General features: G+C 42.7%; 1 protein-coding gene across 4 annotated transcripts in view; it reads left to right on the top strand.

Annotated features, from left to right (window-relative positions):
* LOC141108439 (uncharacterized) overlaps positions 1-25,983 on the top strand; it is a 132,737-nt gene that overhangs the window by 36,004 nt on the left and 70,750 nt on the right. For 3 of the 4 annotated variants that reach the window (XM_073600045.1, XM_073600042.1, XM_073600043.1), the window contains exons 2-5: positions 7,410-7,485; positions 11,922-12,140; positions 16,363-16,440; positions 21,992-22,264. In XM_073600045.1, coding sequence (XP_073456146.1) covers positions 7,440-7,485; positions 11,922-12,140; positions 16,363-16,440; positions 21,992-22,264 — 616 coding nt within the window. In that variant the 5' untranslated portion in view covers positions 7,410-7,439. Of the gene's footprint in view, positions 1-1,153; positions 1,286-7,409; positions 7,486-11,921; positions 12,141-16,362; positions 16,441-21,991; positions 22,265-25,983 lie in introns of those variants that run through there. The other variant, XM_073600044.1, reaches the window with a different exon arrangement.

Raw genomic sequence — 25,983 nt, 5'->3', positions numbered from 1 at the left:
AGGGGTGGATTGCTTAGGCCTTAGGGCTGCTCAGTGTTTCACAGGCTGCTGCTCTGTTACTTTCCCCTGTCTTCTAGAGATATCCAGAATATAGTGGGATGACAGAGTCTGCAGCCTGAATATTTATGGAACTCCAGCTAGTCCCTGGGGAGGTGTGCCCAGGAGGTAGAGGAAGAGCTCATAAATAATCTGAGGCCTGAGCAGCAAGGGAGAGAGAGTTCCTGGATCCAGTTCTGCAGGAGGAGAGCCCTGTTGAGGGGCTCTGCTTCTTTGGGCAGGAGCCTGGAACAAAGCAGCCTAAAGACACCAGGGTCCCAGCTAGGTTTAGCCGGGGGGCCTATTCGCAAATCCAGCCCAAGGATCCAGCTGGATCAGGAGAGAGCTCATAGGGTAGAGCCGGGAGAAAGCTGTGGGAGAGAGCCCAGAGGTGGTGTGAGTCTACATCTCCCTCACTGGGAATAGCCTGGTGGATATCATCAGGAGGGCAGAGGCAACTGATGATCATGTGGCTGAGTACAAGACCTCAGTGCTGCAAGGGTGACAGAGTGCTGCTTTGAAACTCTGGGAGGAGTAGAGGTCTTAGACAGCTTAGAGATAGAGACATTACTTTGTGGAATTGCAGTCAGAATTTGCGCAGTACAGCCATCAGTTGTGCAATATAGCCGGGAGTTGTACAGTGCAGCCAGAAGTTGTGCAAAACCACCAGGAGTTGTGCAACACAGCCAGAAGTTAAGCGGTCCTCCAGTTGTACAGTTCCAAGTTGTACAGTTCCAGGGTAGTTTCCCTTTCCCTATCCAAGTTCATTGTTCCCCAATAAAAAAAAAATATATATACCATTAGGATGATTTTTGATCCAGAGGAAGAATGTTGAAAATGCTGTATGCTTGGCTGTGTGTGCTCTAATGGGGGAAATGGGACTCAATCTACCAGTGGCTGTTTAGGGGGTGCACTACAATAAACTGACCCAAAGCACAATAACATCCCACTTCCTAACCTATCCCGCGAACACAATGGGATTGCACTGATAGTATTCACTTATTTAGTGCAGAGTGTTGGCTAAGAATAACTGCACACAATAGGAAGGAAGCCAAGCTACACAATAGGTATTACATAGATTGCAGCCGCCCCCAGCCTTAGTGATCACAATACAGCTCTAGTGGATTTCAACCTTTGCATACAATTACAACATGTATCTGTGTGGAAGTGAAAATTCTGGTTTTCATGGCCTTGTTAGATGTGCTACGGACTCCGATGAGGACTGAGAGATGCTGAAAACTTTAAACAAGTAAGTTGAGGGAAGCTTGCTTAGATGGCAATTCAATTATATCTATAGGCAAAACTTTTCTTTTTTAGGTGTTGAATAAATGGGAAAGGGTAGGAACCTCTGTTTGGTTTCTCTTGCTGTCTGTGTCCCCATTGGGAAGATTCACTCAATCTATCTTCTATCAAAAAGCGATGGGAAATTCAAAATTTTACAAGTGTCACCAAATCAAATATTGAAGCTAGAGGGTCAACATGACAGCTCATCTAGAATGAGATGATTGCAATGATTCCATAGTTGTAATTAAGTTTTGGTTGTCCGTGGGAGTGCAGCACAAATAAGTGAAAACTTAATTAACTTAGCCTAATTAACACAAACTATAATACTGTATAGCCAAATATTTCACTTTTTATTTCATCAGCCCAGGGTAACTGCTGCCATTTTTCTGCACCCCAGTTTCTATGTTTTTGTGTATAGTTGAGTCTCTTAGCCTTATTTCCACATCAGAGGTATGGCTTTTTGGCCACAATTCTTCCATGAAGACCACTTCTGGACAGACTTCTGCAGACAGTAGATATAGATGTACCTGGGTCCCACGTGTTTCCACCAGTTCTGTGCTGATGGCACTGCTAGACATCTTCTGATGTTGAAGGGAAGTAAGCATGATGGGGTAGATTTACTAAAACTGAAGCACTCGGAATCTGGCACAGCTGTGCATAGTAGCCAATCAGCATCTAAGGTCAACTTGTCCAATTAAGCTTTGGAAATAAAATCTGAAAGCTTTCTATGAAAGGTTTCTATGCAGAGCTGCACCAGAATTTGCACTCTCCAGTTTTAGTAAATAAACTCCAATGCGTCTTTCACCTGCTGCATTAGGTTTCCTTTGCCGACCACTGCATCTACAGTCCTCAACGTTGCCCTTGTCTTTGTGCTTCTTCAAAAGAGCTTGGACAGCACATCTGCAAACCCCAGTCTGCTTTGATCTCTTTGCCTGGGAGAGACCTTACTGATGCCGTATAGCTACCTTGTGTCTTGTTATTGTGCTCAGACTTGTCATGATGTATGACCTGTGACATGAAACTGTCTTCCACCTTAGTAGCAGAGTTTGGCTGTTCCTCACCCAGTTTTAAACCTCCTACACAGCTGTTTCTGTTTCAGTTAATGACTGTGTTTCAACCTACATGTAAGAATTGATGCTCATTAGCACCTGCTTGGTATAATTGGTTAATCATACACCTGACTCTTATCTTACAAAATCCCTGACTTTCTGCAAGTGTACAAAGGGTGCAAGTGTAAGAACTGATGCTGGTTTTAAGCCAAAGGGTAGTCACACCAAATGTTGAATTGATTTAGATTTTTCTTCTGTTCACTCACTTTGCATTTTGTAAATTGATAAAAATAAACAATTAAAATATATATTTTTGAAAGCATTCTTACTTTACAGCATTTCCTCATAATTGCCTAAAACATGTACACATTTACACAGTACTGTATATACTGTACATATGTGTGCTTTTGTAGTGTCATAGTACATGCATAGGGGTAGGTTTGGGGGCAGGTGTTTGTACAGAAAAAAAAAATCAGAATTCATATATTTCAATATTTTAGGTGATTTTTTATTACAAAATCAATTAATCGGATGAAGACCAACCTAACACTAATAGGTCCTATGAACTGTTCTGTTTTGGCAATTAGGTTTCACTCCCGATAGAGAGACAGAGGAAGACAATGTGAATATTCTTCCATTCTGTAGGTAGCAGCATTGTTTGGTCTTCCTGACACAGGTAATTCCACAGAAGCTGCAAGCTTTGTTGATCTTATTGACATCTGATTAGGAGTGAAGCAGGGAGCTGGCTGTTTGCTTACATTGTAATCAGCTGTCTTAAACAAGCAAAGGCCTGCTGCACTGCCCACACCTCGCCCACTGAGCCAGCCCTGAAGAATGAGGACCCAGCCCCTGTTTGCCTTTTATGCCTGGCATGGCTGGGTCACATATTTAGTATTAACGTGGAATTAAAGTGGTATTTATAATCCTGTTCAGCCAGTCTTTTGTCAAAATACCTCTTTCAAAGCGATCGTACAATAATATGATCGTTAGTGCACAGCTTTTGAGAGCTGATCACGACAGTTCATCTGAAATTATCCAAAGGGACAAACACAAAAATAATTTTTGGATGATACCAGATTGTACAATTTTCATTTAATCAGTACAGTATACATCCGATAAAAATCAAAAGAGCAAGACCACGCATGCTCGGAAACTAAAGAATACATTAAAATGCAATACAACACATTACATAATTTCCGAAGTTGTATTCTGTCATAGGAGAATTTTCATATGTTTAGTAACCTCTTCATTTTCAATATGAGACTAGCACGCAAAAACAAAAAAAAAACGGGCAATCAAGCTTAAGTATGATTGCCAAGTCTCAAGGGGATTCCTTTGCTTGGCCTCCCTATTGCTGACTGGTGAAATGACATCAGCTTCCCAGTACAAGTCACACTGTGGACAAGAGGAAAGAGCCAGCATGACGGTGGAAGGAGGAATGGATTATGCTTTCTACCTCTCCAGCACCTTGCTCTGACCACTGGAAATCTATGTGGGTTTATGTGACTTATTGCCCTTGTATTAACACCGTGGCCCACTTGCTGCCTGAGATTTGGCACAACTGCTATTTTTGCCATCACTGCATGTATTGCCATCATTGCTAATGTGTTGGCCACCTTTTGTCATGATAGCTTATTTGTTGCTTGCGTATAGTCACAATTTCCCATTAATTGCCCATTCACTATTGTCTGTTTGTTGCCCATGTGTTATCACCATTTCCCATTTGTTGTCTGTGTATTGTCTCCATTATTGCCTCTCTTTTATGGATCAGGTATTTTCACCATTACTCATTTGTTGCCCCTGTACTGTCACCATTTCTCATTTGTTTCCAAGTATTGTCATCATTTACAGTCTGCTTCCATATACTGGCATCGTTTCCTGTTTGTTGCACAAATATTTTCACAATTTCCCATTTCTTGCCCATGTACTGTCACCATTTCTCATTTCTTGCCTGTGTACTGTCACCATTTCCCATTTGTTGCTCCTGTACTGTCACCATTGACTATTTGTTGCCCATGTATAGTCACTGTTTCTTGTTTGCTGTCGATATATTGTCACCATTGCCCATATGTTGCCCAGTTTTGACTGTCTATTTGTTACAAAGGTATTTTCACCATTGTTCATATGTTGCCCCTGTACTATCACTATTTTCAGTATTGTCATCATTGCCTGTATGTTGCATGCATTGCCAGTGCCACCATTGCCCATATGTTGCCCATGTGTTTGTCACAATTACCAATGTGTTGCTTACATTTATTGTGGCAATTGCCAGTGTGATACCCCTTTATTGCCATGACTGCCAGCATGTTGGCTGTACAGTATATTTTCACATATGCCCCTGTATTTGTAGAATTTAGGGCTATGGTGCCATCTACATGAGAGTGTGACCAAGTTAGCACTGTTTTTTGAGGCCACACCACTAATTCGGCACTAGCCCCTCTTTCCAATAGAATCTCAGGCACACGAGTTTAAACTTATACTGAGAGAAATATGGGGGCTGCCATTGCTGTCCTTTTTCTGAAAAGCCTTTGGATCAGCAACCAGCATTTTAAACAGCAGAGACCAGCAATGGCACGCAGCATATATTTCTGTTAGTACAGATTACCTTAAAAGAGAAGTTCAGCCTTTTTTTTTCAAGAATCATACTTACCTGGGTGGATGCAGCATCAGTCCAATGCTGCATCTGTCCCCTGCCGGGTCTCTAAGACTGAGAATCGAGCGATCAAAGACCACCGATTGCTCGGTTCTCAGTGCTCTGTGAGCAGAGAGCTGCTGACTGTTAGTCACCGGCTCTCTGCTCTGCCCCCCCCCCCCCACACACACACACACACATGCTCACTGGAGCGCTGGGCTGTGGAGGGGCGGGAGAGGCTGGCTCAGGCTCTCAGTGGCTTGCTGAGAGGCTGAGCCAGGTACCAGTCCAGGGTGGTGGGCAGATCCCCACCATATTGTCACAATCTGTGAGATCATCTGCTGAAAACGGGTCACAGGAGTGGAGAACGAACTGCACGCCTGTGATCCACAGGAGAAGAAGTACAGCCAAACGAGCTTTGGCTGTACTTTTCCTTTAAGAATAAAAGGGGATATTGCCAAGCTTTTGTGCATTTAATTAAGAGGCCCTGTAGTCTGTGGATAAAGGGAGCTCTGTAGTCATGGGGGGGATGGGGTCACATAAGGCAACTACTCCCTATAAAACCCAGCACCTACTGCTTAACCTTGTTCATTTTTGGCTGTAAAGTCTTCACCTTTAACCAGTTTCTGACTCATGCTGTGGTTAGGAGAGGCAGAAATGAAAACCGCAGAACATCACTATGAAGACATCAACACTATAAACAATAAAAAACATCTCTTAACCACTTCAGCCCCGGAAGATTTTACCCCCTTCCTGACCAGAGCACTTTTTGCAATTCGGCACTGCATCACTTTAACTGATAATTGCGCGGTTGTGCGATGTTGCACCCCAAAATTGAGGCCTTTTTTTCCCTCACAAATAGAGCTTTCTTTTGGTGGTATTTGATCACCTCTATTTTTTACTTTTTGCTATAATAAATATCCCTAAAAAATATATAAAAAAAAATTTTTTTCCTCAGTTTATACCGATATGTATTCTTCTACATATTTTTGGTAAAAAAAAATCGTAATAAGCGTATATTGATTGGTTTACACAAAAGTTATAGCGTCTACAAAATAGGGGATAGTTTTATGGCATTTTTATTATCAATTTTTTTTTATTAGTAATGGCAGCGATCTGCGATTTTTATCGGGACTGCGACATTATGGCGGACAGATCGGACACTTTTGACACTATTTTGGGACCATTGTCATTTATACAGCGATGCTATAAAAATGCATGGATTACTGTATAAATGACACTGGCAGTGAAGGAGTTAACCACTAGGGGGCGATGAAGGGGTTAAGTGTGTCCTAGTCAGTGATTCTAACTGTGAGGGGGCTGGGCTTGAACACACAGGACAGTGATCGCTGCTCTCGATGACAGAGAGCAGTGATCTCTGTTCTGTCACTAGGCAGAACGGGGGAATGCTTTGTTTACAAAAGCATCTGCCCGTTCTACCTCTCCGTGTCACGATCGGCGGGAGGCCGGCGGACATCGAGTCCGTGGGACCCCCTCACTTTCTGCCTCCCAGCCCCCCCCCCAGCTTCTACCCAGCAGCAGCATAAGGTAAGGGGGTGCACTATGATGTATGGAAGGGTGGGGGACTCTTGACTTTTGATGGTGGGGGAATTTTGATGGTGGGGGACTCTTGACTTTTGATGGTGGGGGGCTCTTGACTTTTGATGGTGGGGGACTCAACTTTTGATGGTGGGGGATTCTTGACTTTTGATGGTGGGGGACTCTTGACTTTTGAGGGTGGGGGACTCAACTTTTGATGGTGGAGGACTCTTGACTTTTGATGGTGGGGGACTCTTGACTTTTGATGGTGGGGGACTCTTGACTTTTGATGGTGGGGGACTCTTGACTTTTGATGGTGGGGGACTCTTGACTTTTGATGGTGGGGGACTCTTGACTTTTGATGGTGGGGGACTCTTGACTTTTGATGGTGGGGGGCTCTTGACTTTTGATGGTGGGGGGCTCTTGACATCTGATGTAAGGGGGAGCGGGGTGCTGTGGACATCTAGTCTTACACATACAACCAAACCTTTGAGGGCAACCATAATGCTAATGTGGCCCACGATTAAATTGAGTTTGACACCCCTGTCCTATAGGGTGACAACATCCTGTCTGTCTCTCTCAGCTGTGCTCTTGCATTATCACCCTGTTACATGAACTTCCGATGGAGATTACAAATCCTGCCTGAGGGATGCAATGCAGCCATCGCCAGAGTGCGTGTTGACAGGAAGTGGCTCCAAAGAGGCTATGAAAGATCAGCAGCACCGAGATGCAACAAAGGATGAACTAAGGAAAAACAAAAATTTCTTCTGATGCACAGTGGTGTAGCAAACTAAATGTAATGCAGTCAGAGTTTATATGTTAGTCGTTTCAAAAGTTTCTGGTTCTAAAACAATATTCTATCTTTACAGTGTAAAGTGATCAGACAGCAAAAGGTCATCATGGCATTCAATCAGAGGTTCGCTGGACTGCGCCTGCAAGAACAAGGTATGAGGAATCCTCAAATAGGTGTTTTTTTTAAAGGAATGTATGGTATTTTAAATGTGTGTTTACTGTATTATATGAACGTAGGGGGTGTACAGTGCTTCATAGTGATTGTGCTTTACTGCTCCTTCCCACATTGCAAGTGCATGAATCAGCTAGACGTATAATTATATAGACAGATAAATAAGCAGATACAAAAGGCACTCAAACCTGTTATGCCCTGTACACACGATCGGACATTGATCGGACATTCCGACAACAAAATCCTAGGAATTTTTCTACGTATGTTGGCTCAAACTTGTCTTGCATACACACGGTCACACAAAGTTGTTGGAAAATCCGATCGTTCTGAACGCGGTGACGTAAAACACGTACGTCAGGACTATAAACGGGGCAGTGGCCAATAGCTTTCATCTCTTAATTTATTCTGAGCATGCGTGGCACTTTGTGCGTCGGATTTGTGTACACACGATCGGAAATTCCGACAACGGATTTTGTTGTCGGAAAATTTTATAGCCTGCTCTCAAACTTTGTGTGTCGGAAAATCCGATGGAAAATGTGTGATGGAGCCTACACACGGTCGGAATTTCCCACAACAAGGTCCTATCACACATTTTCCGTCGGAAAATCCGACCGTGTGTACAGGGCATTGGAAGAAACATAGGGGTTTATTTACTAAAGCTGGAGAGTGCAAAACTAGGCTCACTTCTGCAGAGAAACCAATCAGCTTCCAGGTTATATTGCCAAAGCTTCATTGAACAAACTGAGGTTAGAAGCTGATTGGCTACCATGCACAGCTGCACCAGATTGTGAGCGCTCCAGTTTTAGTAAATCTCCCCCATAGGGCTTTATTTACTAAAGGCCAATCCAATTTGCACTGCAAGTGCACTTGGAAGTGCAATCTCTGTAGATCTGAGGGGGACATGCAAGGGAAATAAAAAACAGCATTTTTGCTTGCACATGATTGGATGATAAAATCAGCAGAGCTTCCCCTCATTTCAGATCTTCCCCTCAGATCCACAGCGACTGCTCTTGCAGTGCACTTCTAGTGCAAAGTGGATTTGCCTTTAGTAAATCAACCCCAATGCTATTAGGCAAACAATTTCTAGCACAGATAAATTGCGGAAATGAAGCCTTTTTTTTTTTAACCACATTATTAAAGTATATTCGCAGCTTTGCAGGCAAATTTGAGACCCCCCTCTACATATTTGTTATGTGTTCCCATTCTCACAGCACGCCTCAAAATAATTACAAATATATACTATATTACCAAAAGTATTGGGACGCCTGCCTTTACAGGCACAGAACTTTAACCACTTGCCTACCAGGCACGAATACCCCCTTCCTGCCCAGGCCAATTTCCAGCTTTCAGCGCTGTCACACTTTGAATGACAATTGCGCGGTCATACTACACTGTACCCAAACACATTTTTTATCATTTTCTTCACACAAATAGAGCTTTCTTTTGCTGGTATGTTACAAAAAAAAAAAAAGACCAAAAATTTTGAAAAAAAATAGTTTGTTTACTTTTTTTCTGTCAGTAAATTTTGTAACCAAGTAATTTTTCGACTTCACTGATATGCGCTGATGAGGCGGCACTGATAGGCTGAATTGGTGGGAACTGATGAGGCGGCACTTATGGGCACTGATGAGGTGGAACTGAAGAGGAGGCACTAATATGTCACACTTATGGGCACTGATAGGTGGCACTGATATGTGACATTGATGAGCACTGATAGGCGGCAATGAGGGGCACTGTTAGGTGGCACTGATGGGCACTAATAGGCGGCACTGGTGGGCACTGATAGTCAGCAGTGGCGGGCACTGAGAGGCGGCACTGGTGGGCACGGATGGGCGGCATGGATAGGCGGTACAGATGGGCACTGATGGGCATTGATGGGTGGCACTGATGGGCAATGATGGACAGCAGTGATGGGCAATGATGGGCAGCATTGATAGGCGGCACTAATTGCCAGCACTGACTGGCATGGCTAATGGACACCGATTTGTGGCACTTGTGGGCACTGATTGCTGCCACTAGTGGACTCTGATCACTGGCATTGGTGGGCACTGTATGCTGGCATTGGTGGGCATGTTTTTTTCTTTATTTGTGGCACTTTATTTATATCTTGTAATCAGGGCACTGATGATCAGTGCCCTGATTACTTCCCTAGCTGACCCCCTGTGAGGAAATGCCGCTAATCGGCTCTCCTCTCCTCTGTCAGTGTGAGGCGAAGAGAGACGATTACCAGCATCTCTGTGTTTACATGTGACTGGGTGTGATTGGACACAGCCGATCACATGGTTAAAGAGCTGCGGACGTGTGTCGCACCGTAACACGGTGCGGCCACGATCGCCACGGTGCGCGCCCCCGCAGGAGCGGCCGTTCTGTGCCGCCGGCAACTGGTTATTGACATCCCAGTCTTAGTCCGTAGGGTTCTATATTGAGTTGGCCCACCCTTTGCAGCTATAACAGCTTCAACTCTTCTTGGAAGGCTGTCCACAAGGTTTAGGAGTGTGTCTATGGGAATGTTTGACCATTCTTCCAGAAGTGTATTTGTGAGCTCAGGCACTGATGTTGGATGAGAAGGCCTGGCTCTCAGTCTTCGCTCTATTTCATCCCAAAGGTGTTCTATCGGGTTGAGGTCAGGACTCTGTGCAGGCCAGTCAAGTTCCTCCACCCCAAACTCGCTCATCCTTGTCTTTATAGACCTTGCTTTGTGCAATTTTTGCTTGCACATGATTGGATGATGGAAGTCAGCTGAGCTTCTGCTCATTTACTAGGCTCTGGAGTAACTGCACTTACAGAGTGCAACTGCACTTTGCAAAGTGCACAGTCTATTTGCCTTTAGTAAATCAACCCCTATGTGTCCAGGGCTAATCATTTGCATGTGATCGCTGCATGAGCAATTTCATGCGACTGCCTACGATTAGCTGGGTGACCCGGCAGACTCCCATTGCTTTCAGTGAGGCTGCTTACTTGCAGCTAATTGCGGGTACCCCCGTTGGGGTTCTCCTATGTAATCACAGGCAGGGTGCATTCTAAAGTGAGAATGCACCCTTAAAGGAGTTGTAAAGGTTTGCACTTTTCACCTTAATGCATCCTATGCATTAAGGTGAAAAAACATCCGACAATACTGCCCCCCCAGCCCCCCCATTTTACTTACCTAAGCCCCTAAACCTGCTGCGCTCGCCCTCGATGTCCTCTTTGCCGCTCAGCCTGGCCGTTGATTGGCTAGAGTGGATGGATTGAAAGCAGTCCCCCCTTGCGCCTCATTCCTTGGTGACCCTAGGCTCCCCTCGGCCTTTGAAGATCCTGATGCTTTTGGGTGGTGGACAGACCAGGGCCTGACAACACTGGAGGATTTCCTGCAGGATGAGAAGTTTGTCTCTTTCTCCCAGCTGCAGGCCCAAAAAATTATCCCAGCAGGTGAATTTTATAGATACTTGCAAATCCATCACTTTTTTCGGACACACTACTCTATGGTCCCTTCTGAGTCCCACACCTCTTTTCAGTCCCTATGCCAGACTGCCCCTAGACATAAAGGCCTAATCTCTGGGCTGTATAAGTCTATGGAGCTGGTAAGAGATTGTCCCAAACTAAAACATATGACCCAGTGGGAACTCAAATTAAACTTGGAATATGAATACAAAAACTGGGAAGCTAACTGGCAGAATATGCGTAAATGCACCAAATCCCTTATTATTTGGGAAAAAGCGATTAAATTATTTACCTGCTGGTACTATTTTGGGAAAGATCCACCCGCAGACATCCTCATCTTGTTTTCGAGGATCTGCTTTTCCAGGTTCTTTTTTGCACATGTTCTGGGAATGTGAAGCTCTGCAACCTACTTGGAAGGCGACTCTGGAGCTAATGGATAAGCTGGCGGGGAGGCACATGGCTCTGACACATACTCACTATCTACTATTTGAAAAAATCCCTGACATCCCCGAAACCCCTAATGAAACTTTTACACACTATTTGTATTACGCTACATTGGGCAATCGCCCTTAAATGGAAGTCAAACACAGTCCCATTCTCGCAAGTTATCTCTCGAGTTGATCAAATAATGTTATCTGAAAAAATATTTCACACACTGCATGACATCCCTATCTACAACACTAAATGGAACCCTTGCTTCACTTTTCGTCTACAAGAATGACCTGAGTGATTGTTTCCTTTTTTGTTGTGTTTGACCTTCTGGTTGCAGTCTTGTTTGACATGCCATGTAGCGGATAAGAACATATAGCATTGAGATTGTCATGTTTAACCTCGAATACTTATCTATTTGGATGACCATTGTCTAACTCTGTAGCCCAAATGATTTTGCGATAAGTAGTAGTTTTATATCTAATGTCATTTTGTACTGAAAACTTCTTTTTCTCAATAAAAAACGTTTAGTATAAAAGAAAATAAACAGATTCTTCTTGTCTATTAGGAATTGACTCAAAGCAGTTTGAAGAAGATTTCCTGTCAGCCCACAACAAATATCGGAAGCTGCATGGATCACCACCTCTCCTGCTGAACCGGGACCTCTGCAAGTCAGCTCAGAAGTGGGCTGACCACCTACTGTCCATCAAAGGCCTTCAGCACAGCAACACGGACCTGGGAGAAAACTTATACTACAAGAGCTCCTCCAACCCTCGAGATCTGCCAGGTACGCCATCAGTGATACACAGCCTTCCATCGGACCGCAGTGGCAATGCCAATGTGGGAAATGCACTACATACAACCCATCGCCACAGGATGACACAGGTTGGAGCATCACATGCCATGATTACTGGGCAGTATTGGGATTAGAGAATCCCTACAAAAAGGCAAGCCCTGGGTGGAAGGAAAGAAAATCACTTGATTCCCCCATCAACAGAGTCAGGGGAATGCCTGTGTTCTGGCGTGGGTGGCCTCCCTGGCTGGCAGAATACAATGAATATAAAAACAGAAGTAAAAAATCTCTGACAGGCTGTTTGTACCCAAGTTGATCAATGGATTGACTTGGGTACAATCAGCCTGCCCATACATGGATCGAAATTCAGCTGGTCCCTGCATGAGTTGTCATTAATTACCTCATTGTCAAAATGCTGTTTTCCTGAATATTATTTTACCCAGAGACCTGGAAGAAGCATGCAGATTAGAAAGTCAGAGTGGCACCAGAACCTCTAAACTAGTTTTAGGTCATTGGGGTTGATTTACTAAAGGCAAATAAACTGTGCACTTTGCAAGGGGATTTGTTCCAGAGTTTAGTAAATGAGGGGAAGCTCTATTGACTTCCATCATCAAATCATGTGCCAGCAAAAATGCTATTTTTTTATTTTCTTTGCATGTGATCGAGTAATCTTTTCAAGTGAAGATTCACCTCATTTACAAAGTCCTGGAGCAAATTCCTTTGCAGAATGCAACTGTACGTACAAAGTGCACAGTCTGTTTGCTTTTTGCAAATCAACCCCAATGACTCAGAAAGTGGTGAAGCCAGTGGATGAGAATGACAGACAGGAAACTAGTATTTTCACAAGATAACATCAGCAGTGGCAGCTTCTATACTTCTTCATTACGAGTTCCCTTTATTCAGAATAAGGATGATTGAAACTATCTTTATCTCTCACAGATTCAGGAGATACATAGTATGATAGTTCTGCTTAATAAGGAGAAATGTTCTACAAAATTCTGTCCCCTGTGCAATCCAGAAACCAAAAGTCATCGCAAATAAAGAAGTCCCACTTAGCAGAGAAGTCATCTCCATCCACGTCTGTTCCACTCTTTAGCATTAACACAAGTTAAAAGGGAACACCAGACACATTTTTCGATAGAATAGGTAAGGTTTAGAGCAGTTGTCAGGCTTCAAATGCTTGCAGCATACAATACTCTTAATAGCTAAAAAGAAATAAAGTATATGCTGCATCTCAATAGTTATTTGTAACCAGTTTATGACACTTTAGTACATCCATATATCTAAGAAACAAATGCATACAAAGGGGCAAAATGACAAAATGAAACTAAAAACCCTATTTACCCTAAAAAAAAAAAGGTTAAAGATAATAAGCAGGGCCCTAGCACTTTCATAGATAGAAAATATGAAAAAAATGCCTCTATTTTGCTGTCACTGAAAGCTTTGACTTCTGAGTATTGCACATTTTATTCATTTCAGCTCATTGTCTGGTTGGCCCATAATGTATATCCAGTCAACAAAGTAGAACCTTTCAAAGTGCCGGGTAACTTTTGTATCCTAATGCCCCGTATACACGATCGCACATTAATCAGACATTCCGACAACAAAATACATGGATTTCTTCCGACGGATGTTGGCTCAAACTTGTCTTGCATACACACGGTCACACAAAGATGTCGGAATTTCCGAACGTCAAGAACGCGGTGACGTACAACATGTACGACGAGCCGAGAAAAATTAAATTCAATAGCCAGTGCGGCTCTTCTGCTTGATTCCGAGCATGCGTGGCACTTTGTACGTCGGAATTGTGTACACACGATCGGAATTTGCGTGAACGGATTTTGTTGTCGGAAAATTTGAGAACCAGCTCTCAAATTTTGTGCAACGGAAATTCTGATGGAAACTGTCTGATGGAGCCTACACACGGTCGGAATTTCTGTCAACAAGCTCCGATCGCACATTTTACGTCGGAAAGTCCTACCGTGTGTACGGGGCATAAGTGTAAATGTGAGCTGACTTTCAATGAAATACGGTATTCCATATGGAGCTTCCTATTTATAAACAGGATTTTTTTATGTGAAGGATATCTCCATATGTTCATTTGAAAAAGCTAACAAATATATTAATAAGAAACATGGACTTCAAGTGAATAGTTTATAACACACATTGGTTAAAATAGCTACTGAGGTGTGCAGGGGCGTTGCTAGGTCTACAAAAGATTTGGGGCTAGAGCCCACAGCAGCGTAGTAAAGAAAGTCATACGCTTGGGCGGGCATACACGTGTATATACAGTAATATACGTGTGTGTGTGTGTATATATCCCCAGAGCCCCCCACTTACATCAGGGTCCCCAGAGAGTCCCCCACCTACATCAGGGTCCCCAGAGAGCCTCCCCTCAGGGACCACTGCAGAGACTCTGGGCTATGGGCCCCAGATTCTGGGCTATAGCCCCAAAAGCCACCCCCTAGAGACGCCACTGGAGGTGTGTAATAAATATACTGTACATAAAGCAACAGCAGGACCATAGATATTTTTTCTTTTCCCCTAATAAAAAGGTTTTTAATGCTGTCTGTGTCACCATACAGCTGATGTGTAGGTGTGATAGCACTGGACTAATAGGAGTGAGGTATTCATACAACCAAATATATCATAGAATTAAGGCCTGATTCACACATTTTTAGTGCTTTTTGCATTTTGCAGATTTGCACTACAGTCCATTTAACATGGAACATATTCTGTAGTGCAAATCTGCAAAATGCAAAAAGCACAAAAAATGCAAAAGGTGTGAATCAGGCGTGTGAATTAGGCCTCAGTCCTCCTTCACAGGGGCTGATGTGCAGTGAAGGTGCCATGTAGATGGACCTTTTTCTGGCCCTGAGCTGCTGCCCCTCTGATGTTCTCGAAGAGAACACTCCGTGGATAGCAAAATTCTGGGGTGGGTGCTGAGGAGCATCCAGTACAAAAGTTCATGAAAAAAAAAAAAAGGTCAAATCGAATTGTTTATTGAACAAAGATATTAGATGAAGCCAACGCGTTTCAGGGGTAATGCCTCTCCCTTCTTTTGGGCTAGAGTACAGAAAAGCAGAATATGACATAAATAATGCATAAAAAATATATATATTAAATACACCTCATAAGAAATATACATGAATACAGAAAAGCAGTATATTTCATAATAACTCATAAAAAAATATATATGATATATATACACACATCATAAGAAATATACATGAATAAAGAAAAGCAGAATATGATCTAAATAACTCATGAAAAATATATATAATACATATAACTCCTTATAAATATACATGAATACAGAAAAGTGGATATCAACATAATAATTCATAAAAAAAAATGTATATACAGTATATATCATATATGAATCATAAAAAATATACATGAATACAGAAGAGACATAAATAACTCATTAAAAAATATATAATATATATAACTCCTAAGAAATATACATGAATACAGAAAATCAGATATCGACATAATAACACATATATAGATATAGTAATTATGTCAATATCTGCTTTTCTGTATTCATTTATATTTCTTATGATTTATATATATTTTTATAAATCATAAGAAATGTACACAAATACAGAAAAGTAGAATGTGACATTAAAAACTCATTAGAAAAATGTAACTTATAAGAAATATACATCAATGCATATATAACTATCTGTTGAGACACCGTTATAAAATGTAGAAATAATTACAGTAATAGTAGTAAATACATAAAATCTTAAATGTAGAAACAGTCATAAAAATAGTAGCACATAATCAAAAAAATCACAATAAATATATCAGATAGTCGGGATGGATCGATACACCCTACAGGAATGTTTCCACTTGCGCCCATCTCAGAGACAGCAAACTTGTTCTACTGGGTCACAAACAAGAAGAAAAACACCTTATAGCAGAGCAGGGTAAGGTCGGAAGCCTCATTAGATTATTACTGCTGTCCACCCTTCTGATGGGGACATTCCCCTCAGTTTCTATGTAGTCACCAAAACAGGAAGTGAGAGAAAATCCCCCTTTGAGACACAGACAGAAACAAAAAGCTGACATACATTCTAACCATTCCACTCCCATCTAAATCAAGAAAAAAGGTAAGTTCTGTTTTTACATCCTGGAAGGTTGAAGCAGGTTTTGCGAGAGAAAGATGTCATACTACTCATAATTCTCTATTGTCTTTCATTATATTCAGGTAATGAACCAGTGGACAGCTGGTACAAAGAGATTGAGAACTATAACTTCAGCAGACCTGGCTTTTCCAGTAACACAGGTAAGAAGAATTCAGAGCATGATTGTTTGTATGTGCATTAAAGAGGAAGGTAGTGGGGATGGAAGGAGAGAAGAGATGAGGAGGGAGAGAGGAAGAGAAGTAAGGGAGAAAGGAATAGATAGAGGAAAGAGAAGAAGGGAGGGAGGGAGAAAGAAACGCATGAAGGAATTGTTGTGTTTACAATTTGTACAGCATAGGGTCTGATCGTGCTGCATCTGCGTGAGGGCCCATTGATATTTGTGCTTTACTGCAGTGCGTGGTGAAACACGCACATTCCTGCAACACACCTGCTTTATGGTGCCATTTTTGGTAATGGTAACCCAACACACTGTACAGTAAGTAGAGTGCAAGGCGCCATGGAACGCACAACATTGTGCCTTTATGGTGTGCTGTTTTGCTAAAAGAAAGGTAATGTGTGTTTTTTCATCTGTTGTGGTGGCAGGCAGTCCATTCATAATGAATAAGCTGCCCTAACACAACACATGTTAACACACAAAGTAATGTGTGTTAATGCACTGCAATGGTTCACTAAAGTGTGAATCAGCTCTCAATAAATTCTCCCATTGCACAGAAGGCAAATAGTTCATGTACAATAGCAACATCTAGTGGTCCAAAATCAAACTGTTTATAAATTAAAACCTTAAAGTGTCAGTTCACTTTTTCAGAAAAACTGAAAAAGTGAACTAACACTGTACATACTCCCCACCTCCCCCAGCCCCACTGTACTTACCTCTGTGGATGCTAAGCTGTCAGTGCCCATGTATTGGTCTGGGGATTTGAAATGCTCTTTTCCCTCTTCTCTGTGCAGTGCTTCTGGGATGAATCAGAGAGATTCTGATTGGTCAGCATCGGCACAGAGCATCGCTCTGATCTGTCCCAGAAGCCCTGGATGGAGAAGAGGGAGACAAGCAGGGATTTCAAATCCGCAGACATGGGCACTGACAGCTCAGCATCCACAGAGGTAAGTACAGTGGGGATGGGGGAGGTGGGGAGGATGTCGATGTGTGTTCACCTTTTTCATTTTTTCTGAATAAGTGAACTAACATTTTAATGTTTTAATTTAAAAACAGTTTGGTCTTGGACCACTAGATGTCACTATTGTACGCTATTTGCAATTTAATGCTATGGGAGAATTTATTGAGAGCCGATTCACACTTTAGTGAACCATTGCAGTGCACTACCATACGTTACTTTGTGTGTTAACATGTGTTGTGTTAGGGCAGCTTTTCATTATGAATGGAGGTGGGAAGGATGTACAGTCTTAGTTTACCTTTTCATTTTTCCTGAAAAGATGAACACTTTAATGTGTCAATTTCAAATCCCAGACCGCACTGACAGCTCAGCACCCACAGAAATAAGTACAGCGGGGACCAGTGGGTGGTGAGGGTGTGTGGTGTCAGTTCACCTTTTCTGAAAAGGTAAACCACAATTTAAACCACTGGGAGGATACATTTGGGGGCCTATGTACAAAATATTCACTGTGCGGATTTGACAAATATCCGCATAATCAGAGTGAAAATTGCCATAATTTCTCTAATACATAGAAACATAGAAGAATGACGACAGAAAAAAAGACAGGGTGGTCCATTGAGTCAGAACTTTTAGACTCTGCAGAAGTTTCTGCAGAAGTTTGGATGGAGCTTAACACTCCAGAAGTCACCGCTGAAACTGACCCACTGCTTGGAATATCTGGGCCTGATTCTGGACACAGGTCTTTCTTCCCTCCAGACAAGCTCCTGCTTCCATGTACCCATCTGCTTTTGCATGAGGGTCTTGGGCCTGAAGATAGCCTAGTATCATGCTCCCAGTTTCACCCCAGACCACTGCAATCCACAATTTAGTTTTTTGTCTCTGAATTGTCCCATTCGCCTGACCAGCTAAACTAAGCTTGCCCTAATGTGATGAGTTTCCTGTCTGGCACTGGAATTGGGGAGGTACTTTCTCCCACCGCCTCAGACGACGTCCTATGACGAAACGCGTAAGTGGAGTTGGGTACGCACTCGCGTCACTTCCGGTTTGCGAATCTGCAGTCCGTGGAACGCACGCCAGCTCCGAGCTCACTTTCAGCAACCAGAATATGCTAGCTGTTATACTTGACTGAGTCAAGTTTTATCTGTAAACTTTTTAACTATTTTTAATAAAACGGACCATTCAGGTCTTCATTATGAGTGCCCGTCTTTTTCATCCATGAGGACACCCTATAGGGAGCCGCAGAGGTGTTTCATTGCAACATATATACTCGTGGTGGAGAGACCATGGAGGAGCTAAGGTGTCCAAATACCCCAGCATCTATTGAGCTAAGGAGGAGGTGATCATTCCGTGAACTGCCTAGACACTCAATACATGCTTTCTGCCCCTGCAGGGGTGCAGGGTTCTGGTGAGTGGGGAACTGAAGGGGAGCACGGAAGTCACTTGTTTTATGGTACACTCGTGGCTAAAACCAGGCACGGACCACACTGGTTAAAGCACAAAAGTCACTGGAAATTCTGACACTACATGCAATATTTTCAAAATAGAAATATTAATTTAACCTCCCTGGCGGTATGATTATTTCGGATTTTAGGTGCTGAAAGCGGTACAATTATTTTGCATGGAAATTTGGCGTTTTATATTGTAGGTCTGTAAATCTTAACAATAACACACTTAAATCTGTCCAAACCAGAGTCTAGTAGATATCCCGGGTATGATAAAGTTTGAAACACAAAAACATAAATTATAATATAATAAATAAAAATTAATAATTAAAAAAAATAAAAAAAAATAGTAATAAAATAAATTTCCCCACAGTTCACTATCGCTCAATTCTGCAAGTGTTCTAATTTACTATCGCTGTTTTCTAGCTGGTCTAAAGCCACTTTTGACGTAAAGGGACACTTTTTGGTTGCTATGGACAATCTCCAGTTTCCAGGCAGAAAGAACAGGATATATAATATAAAACTGCATGCAGGGCATGGGCCAGAGCACTGGGGACAAAAGGGATGTGAAATCATTTCATACAGTACTGTAATCTGTAAGATTACAGTACTGTATGTGTTATGATTTTGACATTTTTTTGAATTTGCCGCCAGGCTCCGCCCCCGTGCGTCGCGACGCTCGCAGGGAACGGAGCCTGGCACGGAGAGGCTTCGGAGGAGGACGGAGCCCTCGGACACTGCGGGGGACATCGCAGGATCCCGGGGACAAGGTAAGTAACGCCGCCCCAGGATCCTGCAATGCGATCCCGAGTGTGGCTCGGGTTTACCGCTAATGGTACTGAATTTTAACCCCGAGCCACACTCGGGAAAACCGCCAGGGAGGCTACGTGTACCAGATTCTGTTGTTTTTTTTAGAAATTTTTCACTGGACTTTTATTATGTCTTTTTCAGTTTCTAAAGATTGCATTTATATCGTTTACAAGGAACTATTAGTCACGCATGATCAGGGTCTTCATGTGGTAGATTTCCAATCTAATTGGAAGGCACATGCAGACCTGATAAGAAATATATTATAATCTTGCACATGCGTTTGTACTTTCAACTCTATAGCGCAAGGTAATCACAGGGATAAAAATATCATTGAAATAGGAGCACAAATAGGTATACAAATACCCTCTGTTAAAGATAACACGGATAATACTCTAGTCTTTACCCCACTATCCACCTGGGATAAGCAACCCAAATAGTGGTTCACTTTTCAGGTAACGGAAGTGAAAAAACACCCTCCCTGCTTGCACATTCACCCGGAAAGAGTGACTCACTGTGGAGGATCACTCTCTGGGTGACAGGCAGCGCCACCAAACCTATACCTATCTACAAATTCTTTTTAAGGGGGTTCCAGTTGGGACTACCTCAAGGGAGGTAGCAGCCCATACCTAAGCGCGGAGTACAACCAAATATATACTTTTTCCCATCTTCTTGAAAGTTGCTCACAATTGACCCCAACCTGTCGGGCTGGGCTGGAGTGCTGGAGACCCTCACAATACAGGGGACTTGACTGCCAGTGGAAGCCATGCTCCCAATGATCAACATCCTGGAACTCAGGGCAATTTGGGTGTCCCTCCAACACTGAATTCTATTACATGCAAAACGCTGCATTTAGCATGGAAAAAAAGTCCCCCACCCTTTCCAAAAATGCAGAGGCACAAAATGCATTGATGTGAACATGTTCCATAGGAACCCATGTTAAAAAATTCCCATGCATTTCTGCCTTAGACAAATCTTAGTGGTTAGAAAGAGTCAGCACAAAAAGGGCCTGTAGGTAGTTCGATTGGCAGAGGCGCCAGATGAGGTTGTTCAAAGGATAGGTATGAGTCGCCTGCTTTAGTAAAACATCCAATTGATTTATTTCACCAAATAAAATGTGTTTCATGGCATTAAATTGTCACTTCCTCAGTTCAAGGTGATAAAATTGGTGTCTAATATCAGCTGATAGTGAGATCCATTTGGGGAATCTTCTTTATTGGCCACTTGGTGGAATGCAGAGCTTGTGGCAATGATGTGACATGTGATTCACCTAGATCACAGCCTCAACAGTTGTAAGTTCATTTTGACCTCTTTTCAATTTATTGTGGAAGCACTGCATTCTTGTTTTTGAAAGACCCTACTACACTATAACGGCTTTCCCGTCTCCCTGTCTTTTCTTTTTTGGTAGAAAATCTGAGATTTACCAGAAACCTCTGGCTAGCTCGTGAGGATCCTTTGGTCCATGATCTACCACCACAACCCAGGCCTTATAAGACAAATCTTGTCTTTTCTCCAGTCTGGTCTGGGCCAGTGTTTGGTCTTAAGTACCATAAATGGTCAGATTTTGGTCCTAGGCTTGCCTTTCGGCCTTAGCCACTTGCCTCTCACTCATTGGTGAAAGTCTTTGTGCGGGATATCGCTCCCATTGTTCCCCCTGTATGCTCCCTAGTGACTCAGTGGGTACCTCAACCTCATTTTGTTGGTTCTTCAGAATTGCTTCCTGCTGCACTATTGTATTCTGACAGTAGGGAAAATACACAGATCAGCACTGCAGCCTATTGCCTGCCGCATTAATTGAGCAGATTTTATCCGACAGGGCGGTTGAACAGAACTCGATCATTAGATTGACTTCTGTTCAATTACAGTGACCACACATGGATCAAAATTCGGCCAGTCGTTGCTGACCTGGCCGAATTTCGTTCAATGTATGGCCAGCTTAGGAGCCTGTGTCTTGTAACTTACGTTAGGAAAGGGATTTTACAGGGAAGTCAAAATTCCTATTTTTCTAGACTGTAGACTATAGAGCAAAGTGAATCCCATAAAAGTTAGAAGTGAGCTTCTGTGCAATGGTCTAAACATACAACCTGTTCATTCTGAGTTTAGCATTCCTCCAGGGCAGCTGAAGTAAATGAATTGTAATTTTTGTTGGAAAAAAGTTACAAAAGCTATTTCTGCTGTACACTTGCTATTCATTCATGACACTCTTGTGATTATACTTATGTGTTAGATGTTGCAATTTAAGTTTGTGTACTCAGCCACTCAACATTTTTCAATGCAAAATAATAGTTATTATTTTTTTCTGATAATAAAATAAATGTGTCTTCCTTAAGGGCACTTCACCCAGGTTGTGTGGAAAGACTCAAAGGAGGTTGGCTATGGCGTGGCCACAGATGGCAAGCGGGTCTACTTTTTGGTGGCCCAGTACAGCCCAGCGGGGAACATCACCAATCCAGGCTATTTTGAGAAAAACGTTCAGCCTGCTGGAACAGCAACACCTGCAAACAGCAACTCAACTGACTCACGCTGGAAACCAGCAGGCAACAAGGAACCTGCAACAGAGAAGAACTACAACAACCAGAATCCTATTTCAGACAGCAGTACAGGTGAGAGGCTGGAGGATCTAAACTATGGATCAACAAACCTACCAGTTTTGTGTTTAGTGTGCTGTATCAGTGCTGTTTTAATGGTTTTGGGTTTATTAGGTGGACATGGCTGAAACCTATTAAGTAATAGCTAACCTTTTAATTGAAGATGATGGCGTGTTCACATAGTAAGTATTTTTTAGACAATGTCCCAAGGATGGTAATTGTTGTCTTCACTTTTAAGAACTTTGCTCTTATTAAAAGTCAGGATATTTAGAACATCTCTTCACTTCTAGTGAGAGCAGTTAAAAAGCATTCCAGGAACTGAATGCCTAAAAAAATGCAAGTACAGAATCTGTGTTGATGTTTAACATCCAATTGTATTTTTGAATTTTTTGTTAAGGAAAATGCGACTTTCTGCATTTAGGGCAAAGAGACAGGTTCTCTTAAAGTGGCATTTAACTCTCCCAATCAACTCTGATTATGTTTAATCCTCATGCTGCTATCATTGGTAAATAGATAGGAAAGTACCGTGTTTAATTGTTTTAATTTTTTTTACATTTCTTCAGTTGCTTCCTGGTTTCATGCCTAGGCATTTCACTGTTCCCTGATACTCAAGATCTAAGCTGTAGTGGGGCTGGGAATGGTATGAACCAGAGGTACTAATTGGCTGTCTTCCCCTGGGCAACCAGTCAGCACCTCTACTTATCACAGATATCACCCCAAGCCACAGCTTAGAGTTGTGGCAAATGGCTGGTACATGAAGGAAGCATGGTCCTGCCAACAGAGAAATATTCAGGGGCCTTAGTGGTACCTAGCATTGGGATCAGCAAGGAAGTGGGGTGTCAAAGTAATATTATATTGTGGGTTTACGTATGCTTTAAACACCTCTATATATGACTTCCCCTTCATAGTTCAATTAAAATGCAGGTGACCCAAGAGACTCCAGTGGACAATAGTGGTGTAACCATGAGAAATGTGTGAATTGTGCCAGGGACAGAAGGAAATTACAAGTACTTTGCCGGCTAAAGCAATTCACATATACTGTATGCATTGTGTAGCGCTGGTAGATTTGCGATCTACCATCTGATAGGAAAATTTAGTAAATTGCTCGTTAGGGGAAGTTAGATTTGCCTCTGTTCCAGCTTGGCTGACGTTGCGTGTGTTTCCATACTGGGCCAATGGGTGTCGTTGTTACTATTGGCTAGTGTTGGAAAGGCAACGTGTTAAAGCGTATGGATGCTCTTCTGTCCCGGAGACAACTCAGTGGAGGTGGTCCTCCGAGTTTCATTCTGGGAGAGGGTATTTATGGGACAGACGCCATGTTTTAGGGTCGTTTTACAGCCACCTGCTGGCCCTCCTGGCCGACAGGTATGCGTTAGAGTGCTACCTCGTGGTCCTCCTTTCCGGAGGCCCATGCCGCTGTGGCGCATGGGTGGGCCCAGAAGCTTGTCTGGGGCCTTCCACAGCAGCCGAGGAATGGTCCTGAGCTGTCTATCCAGAGTGAAGAAGCTGGACAACCGAGGAGATCCCAGGGGAGGACCTGTCATGGAAGGATCATGCAGAGTGCTGGTCTGGAGAGGGGCCTGGTGACTCGGTTGGAGGACGTATCCTAAAGTAACTTTACAGCATAGTGTTGCCGGGTTTGGCTTAAAGGTTCAGGCACTGTGACTGACATTTACCACAAAACCAATACATCCTGTGGCAGAGGATCGTACGGGTTTATCTCAAGCAAGTCTGTGGCAGAGACTTTTGTTCGTGCTACGTACTGGCTGCTAGGCAAGTGAGAGAGGCCTATCCAGGCGAGCAAAGATTGTGTCCCACGAGGGGAGCGCATTCTATTGTAATATTCAACCCTAAAGGACATTCGTCAAGAATCCTACAGAAAGGTATTTGAGCTTTCCCTGAAGTTTTCCCTTCTGCCTCTTTCCTGCTACTTCCTTCGTTAATTGTTCAATAAAGCATTGAAAACATACTCAAGTGTTGGTGCTTGTATCGTCCGGAGGTAAACTCAACGGAACCCTAGACCCGGTGCCGGTGAAACAGAGAGAAGGAGAGTGAAGGTAACAAGCCCGCTTTAAACCAGCAGCTCCACCGAGAGTTATTGCTACAATTGTATAGCTCTGTGTAGGTTGAATTCCACTTTACTGTGAAACATCAGTCCAGAAAGACTAAGTGGAACTAAACCCCTCTATCGTTTTCAGCCGAAGAAGCTGCCATCTTGGCCTCTGTTTGATCTTCAACTGCCATGATGTTGCCCATGTGGTCAGTTATGACACCAGCCATCGGATGGTTTGACAGTTTGATTGAGAGCACAGCCAATGTGACATGTGCCACGAATGTAGCTGTTTTTTGGAACTGTTAAATGGATGGGTTTAGTCCTGCTTTAAGCGATACCACTGGAAGCCATTGGCAAAGGCAGGTGGCAGAGGCACAGTTGCCATGAAATTTTTTTTTTTTTTTTGGTGGAAGAAAGATTTAAAAGTTTGGAGTTAACATGCATTCTTCAGCCACTCTTACAAGAAAGATTCCGTCTCCTATTTGTCTCCCCAAACGCCTCTAAATATAACATTGAGAGCACATAATTCACACAATCCTCTGATCTTCTCAGTTTTTGTGAATTTATTTCCATGTTCTTTCTGAGGGTGAAAGGACTGATGTATCACAGCTTACCGGTAATTCAGTGTCTGGTGAATGAAGCAAGCGCACAAGTTATATAATAGGAGCAATCTTTTCCAGGTTTAGGGGCAGCTTTCGGCACGGTGGGCACTTGGTCGCCTCTAAATATGTTTTCTTACCGGCCATTATTTTGGCAAAAAAGGAGAGTATAACAGCACACCCAGTTCTCTGTACTAGATAAAGATTCTTGTGCTGTCAATTCCCTTATTGTCCTTTCAGCCCAATGGTAAATCTTTCTTGGCACTAAGTAGTAGTAAAAGGTCACATAGTAAATAGTTATTTAGGTTTAAAGGAGGCCAGCGTTTGTCAAGCTCATTTTTTTTTTTTTTGTTCGCCTTTTCTGCACAATCATTTCTTATGAGGGGTAATAGATAAAGCGAGAGCTTTAAAGAGCTAGCATAACATCGGTTAAAGCTTTCAATTAATTTGAGCAGTTTTACTACAATTTTACTATTTCTGTATTAGGCCCCTGATATCAAAGGGGACATGAATTCTAGCGCCATAACCATCTGTGGCCTTTGAAGCTGGATTCTTATTGGATCTCACTCGGTGGCCAAAGATCACAGAGGGACAGAAGTGTTTTTTGACTTTGATAGCAGCCTTTATCTTTGGCCAGCCCATGGCACACTATGCATATAATGAACAAGGGTGCTGGTATGTAGAACCTCTATTTACCCGCTAGCTATCATTGGCCAAGGAGTGAATTATAGTCCACTTTGCTAACGCTTTGGATTTTCCATTATTCTCTTATTATTTTTGTAAAAAATTTAAAGCAAGCAAGTACTTTTCAGTCAACAATGTCATTTGGTCATAGTAATGTGTGCTCATTTATTCTAGTGAAGTATGGTGACCCTGTCCTTTTAACATAGCTCCTAACTGTCCCTCATTTTAAGGGACTGTCCCCCTTTTGGAACCAGTTCCCTGTTCTTTTTTCCTTCTCAGTTGTCCTTTTTGGTATAATGCAGGTGTCTCCGAACTTTCTAAACAAAGGGCCAGTTTACTGTCCGTCAGACTTTATGGGGGTCAGACTGTGGCCATTGCGAGTAGAAGTTGCCCTGGCA

Source organism: Aquarana catesbeiana, linkage group LG09 (assembly GCF_042186555.1).
Source record: "Aquarana catesbeiana isolate 2022-GZ linkage group LG09, ASM4218655v1, whole genome shotgun sequence".
Lineage (NCBI taxonomy): Eukaryota > Metazoa > Chordata > Amphibia > Anura > Ranidae > Aquarana > Aquarana catesbeiana.
Note: the sequence above shows the minus strand (reverse complement) of the source record. Positions and strands in the feature narration are given on the sequence as shown.